Raw genomic sequence first — 25,307 nt, forward strand, 5'->3', positions numbered from 1 at the left:
GCATGCTGGTTCCATTTGCATTTTATTTATGGAAAATTAGAATTTGAAAATAAGCCATTTGACTTCTTAAGAAATAAAATTTGCTACCTTAACACAGACTAGTATATAAATAGCATCGTTAAAGAAAGAAATTTCTAGCCCTGAAATCGATATCTAGTACTGTCATTGACCAAAACCCTGCAGGAGCAAACTTCAGATGTCCACTGGCGTTTAATGCAGGTAACCTCAGCTACTAGAATGACAGATGCTTGCAATTTTCCAAAAAGAATTCAGGGGCAGCTGTCTGAGTGTGTCAATTCTGAGACATTGTGTAAAAATTGTAGGCCCAGGAGAAAACGATGCATGCAAAGTTTTGGGTCCCATCTCCCATCGCCCCTCTTTTTTCCTTTTTCTGACATCTTGGGTCCTAGGTACTCATCCTACTGATTTCCAATAAACTCACTGCTAAATTAGTCCTTACTACAATATGAGTATCTTAAGAGTAAGTTTTCCTGTTTTATACATGTCGTGAACATTTGATAGGCATAGCGATGCCACAGGAATGTTCTTGTTGTAAAATGTCATGTCATATAGGATATGATTTCCTCATAAAGCAAGGTTAAGAAGAAAGATGGGAAGGCCTCACCTTAGCTCTTTAAAGATCCTGTGAATGCAGTACTGTGCCATGAAGCTAGTTTTGTATTTCTGGCTTAATTTAGTACCATGAGCAGAACTTTCTGATCCTTTATGTAAGCATCTGTTCATAAACCTGGGGAACTAAGAAAGTATTTGCTAGAAAGAAGCTTTAGCTGGGTGCAGTGGCGCATGCCTGTAATTCCAGTGAAGGCAGGGAGATCAAAAGTTGGGGGCTAGCGTCGGCAAATTATCAAGACCCATCTCAAAGTAAAAAATTAAAAGGGCTGGGCTATAACTCAGCAGTAAAGTGTTCCTGAGTCCAGTTCCCAGGATGGAGGGATAGGGCGAGATTGAAGCATCAGTGGTAGCAGCTTCAATTTGGAGTGGGCTTTCCTTGGTTGTAAAATTATTTTTAAAATCGGTGCATTGTAATCATACATCTTGATGAGTTCAGGGTGGTAGTGGCGCACACACAGTATTTTTTGCGTTCTCCACTAGTTCCCACTCCACTCCCTCCCACCTTGCCGTGCTCAACGGAGTGATTGGTGTTGACATGTGTGTACGTACGTCATGTCCATTGAGGTGTTTCCCCTTCCAGTCTTCCTCCTCCATCTCCTCTCTCTCGGGTAGGTCCCTCCCTTGGGACTGAGGTTTCTCTTCTTCTGTCTGGAGTTCCTCCTGTGTCCCATTCTCTCCCTAGGTTCTGCTTAGGAGGGAGCGCTTTCGCCTTAATTGTAGAAGTACAAAACTTGGATTTCATTCTAATTTTTAAAAATTTTGTAGCATTTTAAAATTTTTTCCTCTGATCACTTTTGCTATTATTATTATTATTATTATTATTTGCCTTGAGATTTTTGTCTTGCTTTCGTGTCTGAGAACCGAGTTACTAATTTTGTTAAAAATAAATATATGCCAGGGTGTGGTGTTGCACACTTGTAATCCCAGCATTTGGGAGGCTAAGACCGGAGGATCGCGGTTTGTGGACAGTCTCGCCTACTTAGTGAGGCCCTTTGCAACTCAGTGACACCTTGTTTCAAAATAAAGAATTAAAAAAAAAAAAATAGGGCTGGTGGTGTAAGCTCAGAGATAGAATACCCCTGGATTCCATCCCCAGTACCGCAAAAAAGAATATATTATTAATTTACCTGAACAAATAGTTACTGGAGCTCTTTTTAAATTGGCAGAGTCAGACATTTTAAGGTTTTAGAAGGATATTTTCTACTGAGGAATGTTACTTGCAACATAGAATTTGTCATCAAACTATGATATCTATACAAAAAAAAATCTGAGGTGATTTCAGTAACTTTTAGAAGGTGACTTGTAAGAATAGCTGAGTATATATACCATTAGATCAGTAAAGGAGATACTGGTTAGTGTTCGGAATATACTAAGGTTCCTTTCGTCTGTTACGCTTAGCATCATGTGATGACAATTTTTTTCTCTTAAACTATAGTTTAGGAAACCTTCCTTGGGAATTATAGTATTGAAGATCGTAAGGGAAATGGTTTTACTTATTTTCTTTTCTAACCATTAACTTTTTCTAGAAATCTGTCATATTAACTCCCTACTGAACCTGACTCTTTTTGGATAAAGTCAAGCTTGCCAACATAAATGGTTACTTCCCTATAAGACCCTCAGGACTTTTGAATGTAAAATTTTTTCTTAGAGCCCTCTTTGTAGAAACATTTTTAATCAACATGAGGTGGATGTTCGCTATCTGAGGGGAGGTTTTGCTAGTTCAGGTCAGCGTGACAAACGTTTATTTAACTTTGGCGGAGACAGCCTGGGAGGGAAGCCGGAAGGGAGGTGACGCGAGTGTTGCAAGAGCGTGCTCTGCCGTGACGGGCCCGTCCTGGACCTCCAGGGCCCGCGCTGTAGAGCTGGCGAAACACAGAGCCGACAGCAAGAAAAATCACCAGGGGGGACTATTGAACATTTAAGTTTTTTTTTTTTAAAGAATAAATGTGTGTAAGTATAATTTGGTTTGCTTAATTACTGATGCTTTTATCTCAATATAGGAATATGTTATTTGCAATGGAGTTTTCTCTCCTTATTTAAAGTGAGAGTGTTTATCTTTTTAATTTAGGCAGTTTTACTCCCTTTAAGTTTCTAAGGGATAACAAGGAACTCTGCCAATTTTTTTTTTTCAAAATTCATCAGTCTTGATTCATTTTATTAAAATTGGTTTTTGTTTGTTATTGACATATTTCTCTTGTTTCCCTTAATTTACTAATTTCATCTTGATTTCAAGCCAGTGATGAATGTTAATATATTTACATCACATATACTTATCTAAGAACAGCACTATCCAGTAGAACTTCTGCAGTGAAGAAATACGGCCACTGAGCCCTTGAAATATGGCTAGAATAACTGAAGAATTGAATTCGTCTCCCCAGATACTGGGACCAAACCTAGGGCCTTAGGTAAGCTAGGTCCCACTCTACCACTGAGCTTCATCAGCAACCCTGAGTTTAAAATTATAATTAATTTAATTTTGTGGTACTCAGGTGTTCTACCTTTGCTTTATGGCAGCTGAGAAGCAAGAAGAAAAAGAGGAAGGGGCGAAGGTCCTCACTTCTCCATCAGGGGCATTCCCCCAATTACCTGACCTCCTCTCCTGAGGCCCCGCCTCTGACGGTTCCACCTCCTCACAGTAGCATCACAGGCTGGTAACCAAGCCTTGAACCCATGGGCCTTTGGGGGCCATTGAAGATCCAAACTCTAGCATTAACTCTAAGTGGCAGCAGTCCTAGGTCGTGGGGAGCTAAAGGATTAGACAGTGCAGCTTAAGTATTTGTAGTAGTTATGTCGATAATAGCAACAACACTTAGGCAGTGCCTGCTAAAAATCAGATTTTGTTTTAAAGAGTCAATGTGTATGCAGTCCTCCTAACAACCCTATGAGATTTGTTCCCTTATCTCCATTTTAATGATTAAAAAAAAAAACAAACCCTGAAGCCCAGGACATTAAAGTAGCTGTATAAAATCATAAATAATAAGTGGCAGAACTGGAAAAATATATCCAGAAATCTGGTTCTAAACTTGTACTGTAGACTACAGGCAGTCGTTGAAGTGTGTGGGTAGCACAGTCCAGTTAAACAACACAGTTCAGATTTCATTTCCCACAGTGTGCTCATGGTAGCCGTGTGAAGTATAACCTTCCCTGGCAGCTCCTTAGCCATCTCTCACCGTGTGATTAGCAGCTGCTCAGGATGAGCAGTATGCAGCCACGTCGCGCCTCCTGCTGCCAGGCCCATCCGTGGCTGGCCATCGCACCCGGTCTTCAGATCCAGCTCAGACAGCAAAGCGTGTGGCTATGCTTCCTCCTCATCTCCTATCAGACATTTTAAAAAATGTATAATCAAAAGGGGATTGACCCAAAAGATGAAAATGTATCAGCCGGCCATAAGTGAAATTCAGATCCGTCCTACGCAAAGGTATTAAAGATAGCTAGGGGTGGGAATGTGGGCCCGTTGCCATTGGAAACCAGAGATGTGCCTCTAGAGGGACTTGGCGAAGGTGATCTGACCAATATACATGATAGAGATGTTTATAAAGAAAGCGATATGACCCAGAGGAGGCGATGCATGCAAGTGCCCCAGAGATGCTTCACGAGATTGAAAGCACCAAAGATAGAATGTGGGAAACTGACTTACACACTTAGAAAGGAAATGATAATTTGTCAAAGCATAGAGACATGTTTGATACATATTGTAAATTTTAAGGAAAAAAAAAAAAAAAACCAACCCAAAACAGCAAACTAGAATTCTTGGTAAATTCTAAAACGAAATAAAGGGCTGTAATTGTCATTGTTTCTCAAATTTTAAATTGTAGTGTACTAATTAATATTTATTCTATACTTTTTAAATGTGATTCATTTATAACTAATGGTAAGTTTCAGTGTTTTATCAAAACTTTCTTAGAAGTCATGGAAAACTGCAGAAACGCACCTTGATTTAGGATGAAGTCACACCCTCATCAACGCATCCTGAGTCGGGATTGCATTCATTCCACCTGACCCGATGAGCGTCCCAGCTTTGGAACACAGGCTGCCGGAGCTAATCGGTCGCTTACCCTCGTGCCTGGCTAAGGGGAGCCATTGAAAGCTGGGGGTTCTCAGTGATTTTACCATTGATTGCTAAGATGGCTTTGCTGGGTTTCAGCCCGTGCGTGACGTGTCCCCCACACTGCACAAAGCGAGGCCCTCCTGTACAGACGCGCTGTGCTAACTCCCTGGGTATAAGTACACTGTTCTGTTCATTGATTCGATAGGCTGATTTTTTTTAGTTCTTGCTCTATAAACATTCACTGAGCATATTTTTGTTTCATCCCAGGAATATAAAGATAGAGCTTGTGCTTTACTTCTCAGAGGTTGTAGCTTGGACAGTACAGCCATCAGAGGAGCTTAGTAAGGGAAGGATGCTTTTTCTTATTTCATGATTAATTTTGGTACTGGCGATTAAAGCCAGAGGCCCCCTACCACTGAGCTATACTTCCAGCCCTTCATTCATTTACTCATTCATTGTGGTACTGGAGATTGAACCCAGGGGCTTCCTACTTCCAACCCATACCCCAGCACCCCCCCCTTTAAATCTTGAAACTGGATCTTGCTAACCCGCAGATGCTGTCCTCCAACCTGCGATCCTCCCATCTCAGCCCCCAAGGACTAGGATTAGAGGTGTGTGCCACTGCGCCCAACTTCCAGTCCTTTGACACAGGGTCTTGGGGCTGGCCTCAAACTTGCAATCCTTCTACCTCAGCCTCCTGAGTTGCTGGAATTCCAGGTGCGTGCCACCGCAACCAACATGACCCCAAGATACGAGTGTCGTGTGCTCTCTGTAGAGCTGTATTATGCCAGTGTCAGGCGTGGGGTTGTAGACAAGCATTAAATCTTGTCTGCAGCGCTACTCGCGTTTTATCATTATGTTGAGCCGCTGCCTCTGTGGTCATTTCTAGAATCTGTTGAAATGGAGACACACGTCAGGTCTCCCTCTGTGCTCATGATTTCCCTGCGTTTGTGCACACGTTTTAGAGCATTCTTCCAGGTGCCCTAACGTTTCTGTTTTCTAGCCTCACTCAGCCTGCCTATTTGTGGGAGGAATCTCGGTGGGGTCTCCTCTGTCCTGCTCCCTGAGCCTGCGATTGTGACCCAGGGGAACGCAGAGTAAAGGTCTCTTCTAGGTCTCTAGTGTCGGTTCTAAGCAGGGGACCCACAAGTTCACTTGGAAATAAGAAAAAGCATAGTGTTTACTTTAAATATATCTTGAACTTACATAAGATAGTGTTCGAAGCACAGGACTGGATTTTCTATGTGACTGGAGTTCCTGGCACAAGTAGGAATTTCCCGTGTGTGTTAAGGATAGGTCAGTGGGCAGGTAAGAGTGGGGCGTTGGCGTGCAATGTGAAAGTGGCTTTAAAAAAAAAAAACAACAACCACACTTCCCCGCGGGGACTGCTGACGGCTGGTGGCCCAGCACACGGGTGGCAGCGGGGACGTCGTTCCATCGCTGTTAGTTCCTGGGACTTGTGTGTAAATGAGACAGGGATGGTCATGCTGCTGGTGGGGAGACCATTCCTGAGTAAAGGGAAAAGAAGGAGTTACCAGTCTAGAACCAGGGCCCGGTCAGTGGCTCACAGGTCCCAAGTCGAGGTTCCCATGGTCCTGCGGCTTAGATTTATTCTGTGGTCACACACTGAATGTTCAGGCCCTGGCCAGCTGCCTTCACATCGGGTATTCTTGGTGAGCGAGTGGAGGGCGGTGTGTGTGGGTTCACACCCGTGGGGGGTTTACTGGGTGCCTGCAGGCGCTCCGCTGGTGGCCCTTAGCCATGGCGTCGGCACCCCTTTGGTTTAGTATTTTTGTTTTGCCCTCAAGAAGAAAGATGGTGCATTGCATGAGCTGCTGCTGCTGCTTTTTATCTGCTCTACAAGACTGAGTTTCACGGCTCTCGTATGTCTAGCTCCTGCATGTATCATCTTGTTCTCAGAGCCATGAACTACACTTTTATTGTGAATGCAGTAAAGTTCACGGCAGAATAATCATTTACTGACAGAAGTTGTCCATACAGTCTCTCAGTGTCACATACATTTAAATCTTCTCTCTATAAATCCCTACATTTCTATATAAAGTATAATTTTGTAGTTTATGATTTTTGCCTATAACATTTTCTGCAGAAATGTTTGTATTTAATTATGCTTTCTCACGGTACTTCTTTTCATACTTTTCAAAGGAGTTAAAATTATGAGTTGGTATTTTTGATTACTTTCAAAATAAAATAAGAAAAATCTAATTCTGAATACTTCTACTCTTTGCTCCAAATTCTTTTATTGCATGTGTGCTCAGAGTACACACGTGCATGCGCGCTCACACACACACACACACACACACACACACACACACACACAGGGCTTGGTGATTTAACATCTAAACCCCACATGTGGGTAACTTTTAAAAAATACTCAGTCTCATTTACATATCTATTCATTTATGAAGCCTCAGCTCATGAAGTTTATGTTTTTAAAATGATAAGCAAATATTTTAAAATAATTTTCCTTGAAGAAAAAAAGTTTTAACCCCGATCAGCTTTCAAATGTTCGTTTAGCCTTCGTTATGTGGTTTGGTGGCGAGAAGAGAATATATTTTTCCTCCTCTTATAATAGAAATTTAGTAGTCTACATTAAATGACATGTGGTGAAAACAGCTATCCTGACCAAACATAGTTTTTATATCGGGCCTTTAAAATTTCAACAGAATTTAAACATTATTTAGATAAAACAATCATGTTACAAAGGCGACTTTTAACACGATCAGGCCACCCACCGTGTGGAGCAGAGGCTATGACAGGCAAGCCACCCACTGAGACTGAGGTGATTTCTTCATCTCTGCTTAAAGTATAGTCACTAGACCAGATAATGTAGAAACTTTTTACAAGCAGCGATCAAACAGCCCAAAACAGTTTATCCTTTCTCTCCTCTTTCCTCGTGGCTAATTAAAAATAATTCACAAGTTGAAAAAACTTAAACCGTTTCTGTAGATAGAAAATTTTACTTTAGATAAAGCAGCTCTTTCATTACTGAGATATATATATATAATTTGAAGTCTTTTTTTGGAAGGGGGAAAGTTAGGAAATGTCCTGCATATGTATAATTTCCTAAGAATTAGTCAATTAAAGAAATATTAATGATACTCTATTAATAAAGTTTGTCACTTAAGTTGTTTCTGTAATTTTTGTGCCTGCTAAATAAGGATATAATTTTGTCAAGAAATAGGATAAGTTTAAAAGTATTTCTCTTGAATAACTTTTATTAAAACCATTTTCATTGTTTTATTACCCCATATGTAGATACTGAATCCACGGACTTTAACTAGTGTACACATGTGTGTACATACATGAATGTGTGTTTTACCCTTGTCGTCTAAAGTAATGGCCCAACTTAAGGACTCATAATTGCTAGAAAATTTAGAACAGTAACTAAAACAGATACAGATTGCTGATGGAGAACTTAACTTGAGCGCGCTCAGTATAGTTCTATCTAATTGGATACCACTCTCAATGTATGAAAAGACAGTAGGCAAGATGGAAATTTTATTTTAGTAAATCATCACAGATCTCTGAAGAGCTGACTTTTAAAAAGCAGTCTATCGAGTTTTACTGTAAAACTGCAATCACGGTCCAACATTTTGCTTCTGGTGTTTAGTTGCACATTTTCTGGTTAAAATGAGCTTTTAAGTTTCTTTTTCTCTCTTTAAAATAGGAGCGAGTAACACTGCAGACACATTATTTCAAGAAGTGTTAGGTCGGAAGGACAAGGCAGATTCCACCAGAAACGCACTCAACGTGCTCCAGCGATTTAAGTTTCTCTTCAATCTCCCTCTCAGTATTGAAAGGAATATGCAGAAGGTAGAGTACACATTTATTTATGTACGGACGGTTAGAGGTGTCATAAACTTTAAAGATTTAAGATCTTTTTTTAATGTTAGCCAAATGTCTTCATGATGCTTAATGACTGGTTCGCAAATGTTTCTTTATTTTAAAGGGTGATTATGATGTGGTTATTAATGATTATGAAAAGGCCAAATCACTCTTTGGGAAGACGGAGGTGCAAGTTTTCAAGAAATGTAAGGTTTGCTTATTACTTTTACATCTTCTACGTTCCTCTGACAGGAAGAATGTGTAATTTGTTCAGTCCGCAAAGAATGTTACATGCATTTTACATTTGTTTATGTGGTGTCCTCTGTAAAATGTAAAACAATTCTCTCAAAAATAGCATTAGGCATTTTCTTACTTAGATGTAGTTATCATGAGCAACCGCGATGGTAAGTTGGTTTCAAACGTTCTTTGCTATTAACCACAAAGCTGTTAAAAATCTTTCTCTCCAGAAAAAAAGCAGCGAGAGGTATTTAATACACATGGAAACCTGCATTTCAGTCTCTTCCCCATTCACAGAAAACAATATAATTTATATTCTAACCTTAATCTTAAGGAAGCCCAACACCCTTTGAAATCATTTTCAATATCCGAGTTAAAGAAAATAAGGCAAGCTTAAAATGCCTGTGGTTAAAACCTTATCAGTTAAGAGAAATGTCACCGAGTTTCTTCACAGTGAAATCTGAAAGTCCTCAAACCATAATTTGTTTCTTTATTGTAGTAAAATTTATATTCAATGAAATACACAGGCAAATGTTCCAGGTCGGCAGATTCTCACAAATTCACAGGCTCATGCACGTCCTCAAGATAGCTCGTTTAAACCAATTCACAAAGGTCTCTACGAAGGGACCTTCTTAGTCTCAAACAGCTACTGCTCTGCTTTCTGAAGCTTGCTTTTAAATTTCAGCCCCGTAAGTATTGTATATTCTTTTTTTAAAAAAAATAGATTATGCTGAAGTAGAAACACGAATTGAAGCTTTGCAAGAGTTACTTCTGGACAAGTTGCTCGAGACACCATCAACCTTACACGACCAAAAGCGCTATATAAGGTAACACTTGCGCAAGAATTTGATGAATCATGTATGTTTGTTTGGTGTTACATGGAGCATATTACCTATAAAGCTAAATTGGGAGAAATTAAGTGCAATAGATAAATTGGAGAAAGGGAAGACGAATGGCTGAAGTGTAGAGATATTTGATATAGGACACCAAAATTCCTTTTTTTTTTTTTTTTTTTTTGTAGTATTGGGGATTGAACTATGGGATGCTCTACCACGGAGCTCCATCCCCAGCCCTTTTTATTTTTTAATTTTAAGTCGAGGTTTTGCTAAGTTGCCGAGGCTGACCTCAAACCTTTGATCCTTCTGCCTTGGCCTCCTGAGTTGCTGGGACTACAGGTGTGCACCACCATACCCAACAGAAAGCTCTTTTGAATACTAATGACGTGGGAGTGGTCCTGGAGTACTCACTTTTTAAAGGCAAGACAATCCTGCTAGTTTGGCAGAAGGAAAAGTAGCTTCATTGCTTCTTCCTGTGGGTTAAAAAAACCTCACTGGGTGTTGGAAATCCACAGGCTCGGGACTCCCTGCCTGGGGTGGGGACTTCCTCGGGCCGCTGGAGTGTTCTGTGGCTCCACACAGTATCAATAATAAATAGTAAAAGAGATGGACACATGAGGGTACAAAGAAAAGGCCGTGGAAGGAAGCAGGATCTTCTGATGGGAGCTTGCTGTTCATTGTGGGCACCTTAGAGTTCTCTTTTTCGGTTTCTTCATCTGTAGAATGGGTATGAGAAATATGACCCGTTTCTCAGGGTAGTTGCAAAGATAAGAATACACTTGAAGATTTAACGCAGTACCTGCCACATAAAAAGTAGTCAGAAATTTTGTACATGTGCCACTTCTATCCGGATTTGGAGACAAACCATATACCCTGAGATTTTTGTATCTGTAATTTAAAAATATCAGTTTTATTTTCTGCTGGGATTCTCTTGCTGTGGCCTCTTTTCTCAGCATAAGCTGTTATTTTTTCCACACGTTCATGACTTCTCTTTAGGGAAGTTGGTTGAATATGCAGTAGGTATAAGATGATAGCAGACACATATATATTATTTATGCATTTGGCTACGGTCACCATGTGGTCGTTGAAAATAATCTCCAGGCCTGGAACAAGGGTCTGGCTGAAAGCGGATATGAGAGTCGTGGTAGAGGAGCTGAAGGTGTCCATTCAGACCTTGTCCTAGTGATGAGGAGGATGGTGGGCGGCTGGGCCCCGGCACTGGTAGCAAGCACAGATGCTAGCCCAGGAGGAAGGCGGGTTTCGGCAGGCAGGGCGGTCAGGAGAGCAGTCAGGCTGATCTCTACCACTACGGATTCTGTGCACTGAGCCAGGCACTGTGCTGGGGAGGCCCCGTCTGTTTTCTCTCTAACCAAGGGCTACGTGCAAAGCCAGGAACGCTGGCCCAGCCCATCCAGCTAGGAGGACACCTGTCTGCCTGCTTTCAAAGCCTACGCTTGCTTTCGCGTTCCTCCAAGACCGCCAGAAGGAAGGAATGTATGCAGGGGACTTTCCTGGCCTGTAGAGCTGTGGACATCTAAGGCTGGAAATAAAGGACATGCTAGTTACCCCACTGCTTTATTTTCCACGTTTAAAGAAACAGAGTTCCGCAGGGCGGACGGAGCGTGTGGTCCAGGACCGCGGCAGTGAGCGGCCAGGGCCGCGACTCCTGCCTCTGCGTGCTCCGCCGCTCCACTGCGCATGCGCAGCGGAGTCACGTAGGTGTTTATTATGTTAAATTGTACTGAGTGTGCCGTTTCCTTATGGGTTAATCGTCATCTATAAGAAAAACAACTGTGAAGTTCACGTGACTGAGTCATCTTAACTGAATCTCAGTTAAAAGATGGTAGTGTAAAAAAAAAAAGATGCTTTAAGAAATGGGCTATTTCATTGCTTTTTTTCTCCTGTCATTTTAAAGAGAAAATAACAAGAATGTCGGCAGTAGTTCACTTATTTTTTAATCGTTATTTTATTTCTGATGCTTTGAGAAGACTGAGTAATTTGATTACCTTCTTAGATTAAATTGTTAGCCATTAATGAGTAGAAAAATAAGGTGAGAACCAGGTCAAGTATCTAATGGCTGTTGATAGATACTGTGAGCACCAGGAGGGGATGGAGAGAGCTTTATCTTCCACAAAAGCCATGGCCTTAGCAGAGCCTCACACGATCGTGCCGTGCATGGAGAAATGAAAATCCGATTCTCCCTCTCTTGCCTTTTATTCTCTATTTTATCTCAAGACTTCCCGACCATTTTCACTCCTCATTCTGGCTCCATCTGGTAGGGAATGAGCTAGCTCCAGCAAGAAATACAGCTCTGTTTACTCTCTCCCAAGTCATCGTATCCTTTTCCTGGTCATGGTTAAAAAAAAAAAAAAATCACACCAGCAAAGAGCTGATATGTTTAATTCTAACGTTAAAATACTGTGCCTCTGGGCAGGCAGCCCGTCACTGTGAGCCCTGCCTCCAGTGTTCCTTGTGCTGTGGGTCAGATCTCAAAACACAGCTCCCTGCTGGCTTGTGCGGCCCTTAAGCTCCATGTCGGAGTTCTCAGCATCTTACTTGTTGCTAACTTATTACAACATAGATTTGTTTCTCCCCTCGTTAGCTGCTAATTGAGACGTCTGAGTAATAAGCACCTGCTGCCAAAGAAACCGGGATGGGAGCATCGGGCGTGTCCCTTATCACTCATATTTGGCCGGAGGTCACTGCCTGTGACCGCTGATGAACATCAACCACTGGCCACAAACCCGAGACACAAGGGCAGTTCATGGTTGAAGAAGAATTTTAAGACAACAAGTTCATTTGAACAGTCTTTTGGGGTTGATTTAGTTGGATCTAACTTGTTATATTTATCTGTTATATGAAGGTTGAGGGCCACATCTTGAATAATATTTGACAGAAAAAATTTCAACTGACATCTTTTAATTTTTAACATGGATCTTAGTAATTTAGGCAGAAAGGCTTTAAATGTGCTAACTGTTTAAGAACTAAGAAAACACCCATCTGCACTGCATATTCTCAGTTATCGATGTTTTCTCAGTCAGAAATTAGTTTAGACTTGAGAGGGTGTCACCAAATCTCTTCTTACATAAGAATCGCAGCCTTTGGTTTCAGGGCCCAGGATTTAGCAACTCTTAGTAAATGGTGTCACACTGCCATCTAGTGGCGGTACTTTACATCACTAAGAATTTTTAAAACAGCTGGTTCTCACCTGTGTTTAATATGATGACTCCCAACTAAGTAGAAACCCTCGGAAAACTAACTACAAATACCAAGAAAAGTCCTCAGCAAGTCAGTAGGAATACCTGGTCGTTGTCAGGTTGTCTTTGTCTTTTTAGTTGTCATTCTACAAAGAACTAATTACCAAGGAAACTGTTTTGAACATTATTATTGAATGAAATAAATTTGCATATACTTTATTGAGAACTGGTTGTTAAAGACTAATACTACCCAGTGCTTTGCTCAACTGATCTGGCTTTAGTTTTTCTTAAAGAAAGGGGAATGGTTTAAAAATGTTCAGGCTTTTCCTTTTGCCACCTAACAGGGAAGGCCTGGGACTTGCTTTTTCAGGTATCTGTCTGACCTTCATGCTCCTGGAGACCCTGCGTGGCAGTGTATCGGAGCCCAGCACAAGTGGATCCTTCAGCTCATGCACAACTGCAAGGAGAGCCACGTGAAACACCAGAAAGGCAAGGTTCCCTTCTGCCCACGTGCGGCTCCTTCATTCCCTCTGATGCCTCTGGGGGATGTTCAGTGGTCAAGGGTGCGATGACCTAATTTTCTCGATATCCATACTCAGCTCTTTGTCGTCGTCGTTTTTCACGGCTCTCTGTCCACTAGTTAGCATTGTACTTCGGCGTGGGCAACAGAACTCTACTAATCTGCCTGCTTTTGTGATCGATGAACAGTACCGTGGAAGGTTTGTTGTGGAAAACAGTTAAAAGTTCACCGGAGGCAACACAATGCAGTAGAAAGGACCGTCAGTCCCGGATAAATGCTAAGCCCACTCATTGTTTCATCAAGTATATGTTGGGTGCCGCTGCCAACCAGGCAGACACAAGGAGCTGGATAGGCAGACCCAGGCCCTGCCTCCTGGGGTTCACCGGTAGAGGAAGGAAAAGACGTCAAACGTGTAACTAACCAAAGGGAAACCAGAGATGAGTGATAAAAAGAAAAAGAGAAAAAAAAAATAGCAGGGTATTCCAAAGGGGAGTAACTGAGGATGGTGCTTGGGTGGCTGGCTTGAAAGCTATTTCAGGAATGCGCCATATTAGCTGAGAGCTGGAAGTGGCTTACAGGCCCACTGCAGCCTGAGAGAGGGAAGAACTTAGGCCAAGACCCTGGGGTGGGCTTGAAGAGAGGAGCTGAAGCTGCACCTGCATGCGGCTGTGTTGGCTTTTATTTGTATGGTCCTGCCATCAACACGTGGCGTATGTATTGAGTGCCTTCTATCCTATAGATACTGTTAGTGGTCAGTGCCATGGACAAGATCCGGGTCATTCAGGACTGCAACATCAGCATCGTGGAGGAGACAGATTAGAAAACTACAGTAAACTGCTTTCTAAGATGGGGATATTCAGAGTGCTGTGATAGATAGTACTTAGGAACAGAACCTAGTTCAGGGGTTTGAGGTCAGGGAAGTGATAGTCTAAGCTCTGAAAGAAATAACATCTATTTTGAAACCCGAAGGCTAGCTGGACATGATAAAATGCACATCCCAGTAGTTGGCAAGCTGAGACAGGAGGCCGTAGGTTCAAAGCCAGCCTCAGAAACTTAACCCTGTTACAAATTTTATAAAGGTTGGGGGTGTGGCTCAGAGGTAGAATGCCCCTGGTGCAATCTCTAGCATTAAAAAACCAAAAATCGCTGGGGCTATCTATTAGTGAGTTAAAATAGAGAAGGAATGAGGTAAGATCATTCTATGAAGAGCAGAGGGTTTTGAGCCAGGGAAAGCCACCAGCTTCTGTGTGGCCTCAGCAAAGAATGCGACTCAGGCTGCGGAGGTGAGTCTGGAACTGGGATGAGTCAGATAAAGGACACCATCGCTGCCTTGAGGGTCACTCTTTACCCAGAGGGTAGCGGGGCAGCAGAAGGACTTCCAGCCAGGGAAAGGAATGATCAGACTTATTTTTTTACAAGATGGTGGCCTGGCTTCCATGTGGAGAATGGATGAAAGAGACAAAAGACCTGAGTGGGGAAGCTGGTTAGGAGGCTGGCGGAACAATTCTGGCATCTCACTAGGGTAGAGGCAGCAGAAGGGCGAGGTGTGTAGGTTCCAGGGCTGTTTAGAAAGTAGAGCGGACAGACCTGGGTCTTGGAAGAGCGAGGAGGGAGGAGGGCTGACTGCCAGGTGTCTTGGGGTAGTTCTTGAGTTAGGAGACTGAGAGGGGGAAATGATCAACACCCCCCCACCCCCTGGCCTGTTCTCTTGAGCGGGTGGATTTGAAATTGTCGGACTTGCAAGTCGAGATAAAGATGACCACCAAGTAGCTAGGTTTAGAGAGTTTCTTGTTTTTGAAGGTGCAGTTTCCATTTGATGACGGGATGGAATCAACATTTTCTGTGAATACTGTGGGGGGAAAGGGGTGGGAGGGATTTGGGTGTGGTCTGCGCACAGATGGTCCCTGGGAGTTGATGGGTTCATTCAAGATGAGAAGAGAAAACCAAGAACAGACTCCTGCGGAGCCAGCGGGAGACGGGGATCCTGCAGAGGAGGCTGAGCAGAGGAGGCTGAGCAGAGGAGGCTGAGCAGAGGAGGCTGAGGGCACCCACAGGTCCCGGGGAAACCTGAGAGCAGGGTGTGGGCCTCGCGATAATGAGTGTGAGGTAAGAGCCAGGTGTCCTGCGCACTGAGCCTGGAGCAGCTGCTGCTGGTCTGGGCCCTGAGTGGGTGCTGTGAAGGCGGGTGTGGGGCTGGGCAGGCCCAGGGCGCTGGGTGAGGTAACCTAGAACCCTCCTGGGAAGACAGCAGAGAGGCGTCTCTTCATGGCAGAGTTTTGTCGTGAGTTAATTGGCTCAGATTTGAGAACTTTTCAGTTTTGATTCTGTCCTATGTTCAGAAAACACCAGTATCTCTCTATTGATGCCGTATCAAAATTCCTATTAATATCACTAATTATTTTGTAGCAAGGGAAAATGACAGCAAATGATATACATTGTCTTTAGTCTCTGGGAACAAATATTTACTTATTAATTTGTTTATTTATTTCTTTGTAGTACTGAGGCTGGAACCCAGGGGCATTCTGCCTCCAAGCTACACCCGCAGCCCTGTTTTTTATCCTTTCTTTTGAAATAGATTCTCACTGAGTTGCAAATGGCCTCACTAAGTAGCCGAGGCTGTCTTGGAACCACGATCCTCGTGTCTCAGCCTCCCAAATGTTGGGATTACAAGCGTGCACCACCACTCCCGGCTTGTGAGGATATTTAATTGTGTTAACATATTAATGTCTCTGTTATTCAGCTGGTAATTTTTGCGTCTGTTCTGTTCAGTAGGCTCTCAGATTTGAGCGCACACCCAAATCCCTACGGTGTTTTGAACACCTTCAGTTCCTGCCCTCTGCCCCCTCCCTATTAGTTGTGTTAGACTGTGGAGGAAGAGTCCATGCTGTTGTGTGCTCCCAGGTGAGTCCGCTCAACCTGGGCTGGTCATCTGCGTGCTAGACGCTGCAAGTGCAGTAGTGAGCAGGCCTCTTGGAGCTTATGGCCTGCTCTTATGGACATATGTTGTTTTTGTTTGTTTGTTTTTGTTTTTGCAGTACTGGGGATGGAACCCAGAGGCATTCTACCTTCGAGCTATACCCCCAGCCCTATTTTTTTATTCTTTATTTTGAAACAGGGTTTCACTGATATATGATTTTTTTTTTTTTTGTAGTACTGGGAATTGAACCCAGGGGCATTCTACCTCCAAGCTATACCCCCAGCCCTATTTTTCATTCTCTCTTTTGAAATAGGGTCTCACTAAGTTGCGGAGGGCCTCACTAAGTAGCTGAAGCTGGCCGTGAACCTGCGATCCTCCTGTCTCAGCCTCTCAAGTACTGGGATTACAAGTGTGCACCACACCTGGCTGGATATATGATTTTTTAAATCATGTATGTTTAATTATAATTATAAAAAGTATTGTGTGAAGAGTACAGAATTTTATAAAATCATATTACAGGAATACTTTGGTTGGTTGGGGGAATACAAGGAAATTTCCTAGAGATGGTAATGTCTCAGCTGAACCTACATGACTCCCTAGACAGGTGTGGAGAAATACTACATGCACCTCCTAGGTGCTCAGTAAATGCCATCTCTCTCCACTAAAGACATGATAAATGTGGCCGCATTTGCAGAATTACACAGAGGCCATGTGGTCTGACACAGGATCTCCTATGTAGGCTTGTAAGAAACAATCTAAATACATAATTTGGTATAAAAATATTTGAATTTCTGGGATGTGTGTGTTACATATAAAAGACAATATATACACTTTATGAAATTGGAAAAAGTTCCAGAAATTTTCACGCATGTTATTATCATATCTCTTCCATATCTGATAAGGAATATCCCATCATCAAAGGTCTGACTCTTGAAGACAAAGGAGGATGGGCATCAGCGACATTTTATCTTCCCCTCAGAGTAAGCTTGTTGTAGAATTTGCTCATCACCTGTCAAATAAGAAGAGTACGGACATGAAGCAGACCCACGTGTTACCGGCACGCTTTACCCAAAGTTACTTTCCTAAGTTGGCCTTTTTTTTTTTTTTTTTAATTTTTTCTTTATTGGTGCATTGTAGTCATCCATCTTGATGGGGTACAGGATGGTAGAGGCAGGCATGCGCACGCCACTCATTGAGCCCTTCCCCAGGTCCCGCCCCTCCCCTCCCTCGCTCCGTCTCATGTTGGCTTCGTGGTTGACTTTGCTGTGTCTGTGAATGTACATCAGGCCTCCCTCTTCCTCCCTCCCCTCCCAGCCGCCTCAGTTAGGTGGTCTTCGCCTTGAAAGAAATGCACAGCGCCTTTACTGGCTTTGCGTTTACTCTACAGATTTCATGACTGGGCAGCGTAGACTTCCTAAATTCATTAACGTAATTTTGCCTTTGACATTCAGAGCATGCTCAGCTGTGCCCTTTTACATTGTCAGTACATATGACTAATATAAATAATGTAGATAACCTTAGCATAAGAGCCTCTTGATTGGGAGATTAATGTGGCCATTTGACCTCCAGTCGGAGGCAGTTTAATTATTTTCACTTTGGAGAATTCCAGGCAAAGGTGTTCAAAGGCGCGCGCGCGCACACACACACACACACACACACACACACACACACACACACACAGCTTATTCTTATTTATTTTTTGCACTGTGCAGGAAACTGAATTCAGGGTCTTGCATATACTTAGGCAAGTGCTGTACCGCTTATTTACCCTTCCAGCCCCCCAGACATTTCAAAGCCAAAAAGACAGTGGAATGATCTCCCATGCGCCTACCTTACCCTCAGCAGTGACCAACTCATAGCCAATCTTTTTTTTTTTTTTCATCTTCAACTATTTCTTTCCCCATCCTCATTCTGGATGATTTTGAAGTAGTTCACATCATTTCACTCATAATTAATTCAGAATATAATTTTCAGAGGTAAGGACTCTTTAAAAACTGTCATCAAAATGCTACTATTAGTGCTTGACATATTGCCAATAATTTCTCAATGTTAAATATTCAGTTCACTCTCAAAATCAGAAGCAGTTTACTTTCTCCTCCTCTGTTTAAAGTGCATTGATACCATCACTTTTTTATTTTTTTATTTTTTTCAGTACTGGGGATGGAACTCAGGGGCATTCTGCCTCCAGACTACACCCCCAGCCCTATTTTTTTCTTCTTCATGTTTGAGACAGGGTCTCACTGCACTGCACAGGGCCTCAGTAAGTAGGTGAGGTTGTCCAGGGACTGCGATCCTCCTGTCTCAGCCTCCCAAATGCTGGGATTACAAGCGTGTGCCCCCACAGCTAGCTTGGTTCCATCACTTTTTATCCTATATTTTTACCAAGACAAATGGTAGGCATTCCAGAGATATAGGCAGCGTATCTGTTTTCTAGAGTGGAAAAAAAATCAGCCATTGGCGCAGCACGTTCCACTTTGACCAATTTGCACTTCAACATTTTTGTCCATCATCATTAATATCTGTATGTGTCACTGGACACATGTTATCTCTTTAATTCATACTTACTTACATTTATACAGGGCTATAATTATTTATGCTGTATGCATATGTTTGTGTAGGTGCTTTTATGTAAGATATTTGCCTTAATGATAAATTTTCTGGGAATAAGCATGAGTTTTTTTCATTTATGTAATTTATAACTATTGTTGAAGATGGCTCTTTTATGATGATTTTCCTAATTATATATAATATAAATGTAAGGTAATAGGGAAATCCACCAAATATCATCCGGCCTTTCTATTGGAAGAAACCAGGGAAATTGTCTAGTTCAGTAGACAACTTGAGGTCCATTCTTCTTGAAGAAGCCAGGCGACAGACCCACGCTCTACGTCTTGAGCATGGGAGGAATTAGCAGGGGTTTTGATTCCATCCCACTAGAGTGCCCAGCAGCCCCTTCCTGGCTATTCAGTTCCGAAAAGAAGTCATACAGCACCTTCTCGTGGTACATCGTTGGGCAGATATTTGATCAGATAGGATTTTGGGGCGTGATGTCAAAGCACATCGGCATTTGCCCGGCAGGCGAGGTAAGCTGACGTTTGGTAGGTAACTCCTGAAGCAGGCTGCCGGAAACTAAGCCAGGTGAGCCACTTCTCTCTGTGTTACTTTTGATGCTCTTTTGCTTATACAAGTGACCCCTGTGTGAATGAATTACCTCTAAAACTATATATGCAGTGTAGATAAATGCTCTGAGAATCAGTGAGTTGAGAAAAACAGAGGTGAACGAGAGAGCTTCCAGTGGTCTAAAGGATCCCAGGAAATATCAGGGTGCAATGGCAAAGGCCGGCTCTGGCCCACCAGAGCTGCAAGGACTTTGGGGACGGAGAGAGGCAGGGCCAGTGTGTCTCCACCTGAGCTCGCTGCTCAGAGTGTTTGCTTGTTTGCTTGCCAGTTGCCCGTAGCTGTCCGCTGAAGGCTCGAGCTTTTGAATAGGCAGTTAATGTTCTGTCAGATATGGCTTAGAAATGCTTACCCCCGCCAGGCGTGTGGCGCACGCTTGTAATCACCACGCTTGGGAGGCTGAGACAGGAGGATCGCACAGGTTCAGAGCCAGTCTCAGCTTCTGAGTGCGGCTCTCAGCAACTTAGACCCTGTTTCCAAATAAAGTATAAAAGTAGGTCTGGGAGTATAGCCCAGAGGTAGAAAGCCCCTGGGTTCCACCCCAAGTACCACCAAAAAAATAAAGAAAAGGAAAAAAAAAAAAAAGAAATGCTTTCCCCCCAAATGGCAGTGCCAGTATTTCATCTAGCACTTTGTCGTAAAGCCACACTGATTTTACTAGCGTCTTCCCCAGAGCCTGCTGTCAGAATGAAATCTTTTTACTTTCCAAATGTAAAGAAAGTATATTTTAAGCTCTTTGATGATAACTGTACTTGGGCAGTTAACACTGGAGAAAAAACGGTTTAAGAAAAAAAATTGTTTAAGTAAACCATGAGGCAGAGCAATGGGTATGAATTGGGACTGTTTTTGTGAAATAAAACCCAGTTTTAAGTGGGTGAATTATAAATATGTCCAGCAGGAAAAGAATCCTTTGTGTCTTTTTAAGTAACGCTAGCTGGTCATCCTGCACGAATCCAAGACGTTTCCGTGAACAGATGCATATATGTTAAACGTCTGTGCGTGGCGGCGTGGGGGAAGTGTTCATCGCATCTAGTCCTGTCTTCAGAGAACATTTCACGAGCAGAGATGGTGATGGATTTTCAGAGGTGGCAGACCTACGTACAAAGCTGCCTTTTTCTAAGAAAGGCTCCCTTGTCGACGAAGCCTTTGGCGGCAGAGCTGGCTGTAAGGTGGCTATTCCTGTGAGGACGGCATTAGACCCTTCTCCGGATTCCAGTTTTTACAGTAATAATATACAGCGACCCTAGCAGATGTTGGTCTTCAGGTTACCACCGAGGCCGCGGAGCAGGAGGTCGCCCTGCACCTGAAGCGCACCTGGCACTTGCCCCAGATGTCCCTCCCGTCTTCCGGGCCCTGACACTGAGGCCCAGACGCGAGCTTCTGGTTTCTAAGGTGAACGTTTAAAAGAGCCAGTTTGAAAGCTTCCATGCTGATGGATGAGTTTGACTGCAGTGTTTTTCCAGCCTGCACTGGGTAACCATTTTGCTGCCGGCCCCTTTGCTGCGCTCAGAGCAGCCCTGGGCCCTGAATCGTTGCACACGTTCTTAACTGCCTTGCAAGAATTATCATTTGTTTCTTGAAATTCCTGTGAAATAGGTCCAAAATTAGAGTAAGCCTTCAGGTTTCCTGCCAGGAAAAGCCTTTGGTTAACCCCCTACTGGCATTCTCAAACAGGATTTTTAAAGGTGGCTTTCAAAGGTATTTTTCTCTTTGTTCTGAAAATGAATTTAACTCTTCAGATAGAGACTGGCTATGTCTAATAACTTGTGGGAAAAGTCATTAGTTCACATGGTAATTGTTCTCTTCTCGAGGGCCATGCTACCTCCTAGCTACACCCCCAGACCTTTTTAGTTTGAAACAGGGTCTGGCTCAGTTGCTGAGAGACTCCCGGAGTCGCTGAGGCCGGCCTCAGTCTTGTGATCCCCGGCTCAACCTCCCAGGTGGGATTTCAGGTGTGTGCCACCACGCCCGACTTAGTACCCTCTTCCAAATATGTACTTTATTACAGCTTCCCAAAAGGACATCTTAGAATTGGGTCCCGATAAGAGACATTGAGAATAGGGTCCATAACTTGAGCAAGCAGTGAATCCTTAAAAATAGTCACAGAACAGAAGGGAAGACATTTATACAAGAATCAAGTTTTCTTTGAAAACTTGGAGACAGTATATCACACCTGAATTGTTTATTCTGAACCTTCAGAAGGGTAGATTTATTGTAGGTAGAAAACTATTAGAGGCTATTTTAAATATCTATTTTTTAATTATTTCAAACATTAAATTGTTAAATGCCTGCTGAAAAAATTAAAATATTGCTTCTCCAGAGAACTTAATATGTACATATTTTCAACGGAAGCTCATAAAATATAGACATAAATTATACCATTGAAATTGACTTACAGTTTTGTAAAGTTTACAGTATAAATTTTATTAAATGTACAGTATAACAACCAAATTTTTATATTTAAATATATACCTATGACCTTTCTGTACATATTTTATGTATATGTATATTTTTATTAATGGTTGATATATAATTCTAATATAACCCTAATACAGAGTTAAGTAGACTTCCTAGATGCTAGATTAAATTATAGCTGCCATCAGATTCACTGAGTTTTCTGTAAAACTATAAAATATTACCATAGTTAAAAACAATAGCAGGATGTTATACGCATATTAAATATTTTTAATTATAATTTTTATGTTAAAGCAATCATAATGAGGCCATATACTAGATATTTTCTTTTATGGAGTTGATTTTCTACAGATTAAGTTTCCTGAATATTTATTATAGCATGAATCTGGAATGGTAAAGGTTGGTTTAAAAGGAAAAAAAAAAAAAAAGGAGAGGCATAGTTGCAGTAAGTACAGATGTAAGACATCAGGTTGTTTTCTATGGGTCTCTCGCACCTAAGTCCCTGCCAGCACCAGGCATGCAACCTGCGGGCTGTGTCAGCCGGCGACTTCTGCCAGTAGCTTCACCTGAGTGCTTGTTCTTTGGCACACTGTGACCACACAGTCTTTTTAAAATCGGCCTAGGAAGATGAAATGCCCAGTGGGATTTTGCCTACCTGCTTTAGGATCTGGAAGCTTGACTGGGATACAGAGGAGAGCAGAGTCAGGAAAGGAAAAGCGACAGAGCCCAAGTACACGTTTATGACTGGAACCAAGATGGGCCTCCGCACGGCAGGGCAAGGTCTGGGCTTCCTTTCTCTTTTGTCCTTTTTTGTTTTTTCAAAAGAGAAAAAAGCCCTGGCGAGACCTAATATTCCATGAATTAGATTTAAAATGCACCCCATTAGAAATGGTCACTGTATTTTTTATGCTTGGCATTCATTGTCAAAATTTATTTTCTGCTAAAGTTTGTATAAACAGTTTTAATTGCCAGAAGGTAGATCCACAGGCTATTTAAAAAACACACACACAATGATTGTAGATTGTTTTAAAATATAATTTGAAAGGACAATTTTTACCCTCCGAATTCAAGTTAAGACTAATAATGAGTCCTGGTAATTTAGACCCTTCCGCCCCTAAAGTCAGTATCTTAGAATTGGAGGATTTGATTTACTTTTGAAATAATGTTTTGAATCCTGCGTTAGTAAAAGAGCAGCTGTCGAATGTCCCAGGGAAGAGTGGGATTAGGGCCTCTAGTATCGCCCACTTTGTAGTAGGTTCTCTTCACCTACGGTGAGTGATCTCCTTTAGATCAGACAGGCCCCAAAGGCGACGGGAAGGGCCTTGAGTGGGTTGCCCTGGCAGCTGGCTCCTCTCCACCGCCCTGGCTTACTGCACATCTGGCAGAAGACTCCTTGCAGCTGGGAGTCATTTCACGTCTAACCCCTTCGTCTCTCCTCAGTAGAAAGAAAATGTTGACAATGAATGTCAAGTACACATGGGATGCTAGCATTCCCAGGAACTTACTTGAAAAATATCCAACGTTGCCAGGATTGTAATTCTCTAATCAAACTTCTTTTACTTATGTATCCTAGGCGTGATTTTTTTTTACATAATCTGCATATACCTGCTAAAAAGTATAGGAACTGAATAAATGCACACATAATTTTGGTTTTTTCCTTATCCACTTTACGTGATTAAAATACGATGTTCTTGCCCATATCCAGTTAGTTCAGACATGCTTCTTGTATGTTTACACCTATAGTTTTGCTTTTAAAATACGTTTTCTTTTCTGAACTATTATTATGAATGATGTTCAAATACACACCAGAAATGTGGCCCGGAACCTGCTAAGGTCGGTACGAAGCAGAGTGAATTAACCAGGATGTATTAACTATGACTCTCTTGGTTTAATTTGGATTAAATGATTCCCTTTAAATTGAGGAAATGTCCCTGTTGCAGCTTTAAATATATATATGTATATATAAATATAAATATAAATATAAATATATATATATATATATATATATATATATAGAGAGAGAGAGAGAGAGAGAGAGAGAGAGAGGATCAGAAGATCAAAAAGCATTTTTATCTGTTGACACAGGTCTAATTCATGAGGAATTTGTAATTCTGCCTTGATACGCCCACCCCCACCTCGGCTCTGGCATGGAAATTCTTCCGTGTGGTGTGGTGTGGTGTGGTGTGCTTGAAAGGAATCCCATCCTGCCTGCGTCTGTGGAGGCTCCCGGCCCCGCGTGTTTGGTCAGCAAGCAACAGTGGGTGGTCGGGCTGCCGCACAGGACGAGGGCCCGCTGTGCGCAGGAAAATGTGTTCAAAGGTGTCTAGGGGCGGCGAGGAAGTCGGCTGCCCTTCTGAGAGTCCGGGGGCTACAGATCCGTCTACTGTAGACTGTGAGAAAGCTCGCAGTACCGGGTCTGAAGGATGAGAGAGCACAGCGAACGTATCCACCTGGCTCCCCATCTGCAGGCCGGCTCCAAGAAAGTCTCTTCTGCCCGTCATGCTGTCCAGAGCCCGTTAAACAAATACTGATTGCGATTTGCATTTAAAATAGGGAAAACCCGCGCACAGCCTGAGTTGAAAGGCCTGGACTGACGCTTGACACGGTTTCCTGGAAGTCTCAGGGAGTTCTAGGTGGAATAAGCATTCGCCATAAAGTCTTCTTCAAGTCTTATCTGTTCTTTTGAAACTGGTTGTTTCAGGATTCAGAGTTTTAGTATAAATCCTCAAGTTTGTGAGCTTTTCTGGAAGTCTTTCCAGATCTATAGATTAGCATAAAGCCGAGATATTTATCTAATAGAAATATCACAGTTATTGGAAATCTTAGCAAATGTTTCCATTTGTTTTTTTTATGTTGTTTTGTTTTGTTTTTGGTGGTGGTGCTGGGGGTGGAACCCTGGGGCCTCATATACACTAGTAGACAGACTTTATTATCAAATCATGAAATATTTTAAATTGACGAGGATTATTTCATAGGTGTTCTAAAGAAAATAGCTTCTGCAGCTTCTAAAAATGAAGTTTTCTGGCTGCCTTTCTCTTCTTACAACAAAATTTCTCTTCTGTATTTATAAAAGTTTTCAAAAAATAATTCCCTAATGTTATGTTTGTTTACAATTTGTCAAATGTATCTTCATACTCGCAATTAGAAAACAATTCTTTTCAGAATGTTGCTGGCATAAGTTATAGAAATTTTATTTAATTGGAGAAATAAGATTGGCTCTTGCCTGTCATTAATTAAGAAGAGTAGTTGTATATTTGTGTCTTAATGTTAAATACCTAAAGAAATGTTTTCTTCCATTTATAGATAAAAATGTGTGATTTATATTGTTAAAATTGTAACTCGAACACTAGTTTGTAGAAGTTAAAAGGTAATAACTAGAGCATAGGTACATTTACTTCTAGAATTTTGTTAGTACATTTTTCCTATAAACACCACATGGTAGAATTTTAGAACTAAAATACTATACTGATGATTTCTCATG

At 42.0% G+C, this 25,307-nt stretch overlaps 1 protein-coding gene across 2 annotated transcripts in view; it reads left to right on the forward strand.

The window, feature by feature from the left end:
• EXOC2 (exocyst complex component 2) overlaps window positions 1–25,307 on the forward strand; it is a gene marked incomplete at both ends in the record, with an annotated part of 142,019 nt that overhangs the window by 30,440 nt on the left and 86,272 nt on the right. Inside the window, 4 exons of one of the 2 annotated variants that reach the window (XM_080710817.1) lie at window positions 8,370–8,515; window positions 8,652–8,733; window positions 9,489–9,591; window positions 13,168–13,286. In XM_080710817.1, the coding sequence (XP_080566943.1) occupies window positions 8,370–8,515; window positions 8,652–8,733; window positions 9,489–9,591; window positions 13,168–13,286 (450 nt within the window). The remainder of the gene's footprint in view (window positions 1–8,369; window positions 8,516–8,651; window positions 8,734–9,488; window positions 9,592–13,167; window positions 13,287–25,307) is intronic. The other variant, XM_080710816.1, reaches the window with a different exon arrangement.

Source organism: Muscardinus avellanarius (genome assembly GCF_963383645.1).
Source record: "Muscardinus avellanarius genome assembly, chromosome: 14".
NCBI lineage: Eukaryota > Metazoa > Chordata > Mammalia > Rodentia > Gliridae > Muscardinus > Muscardinus avellanarius.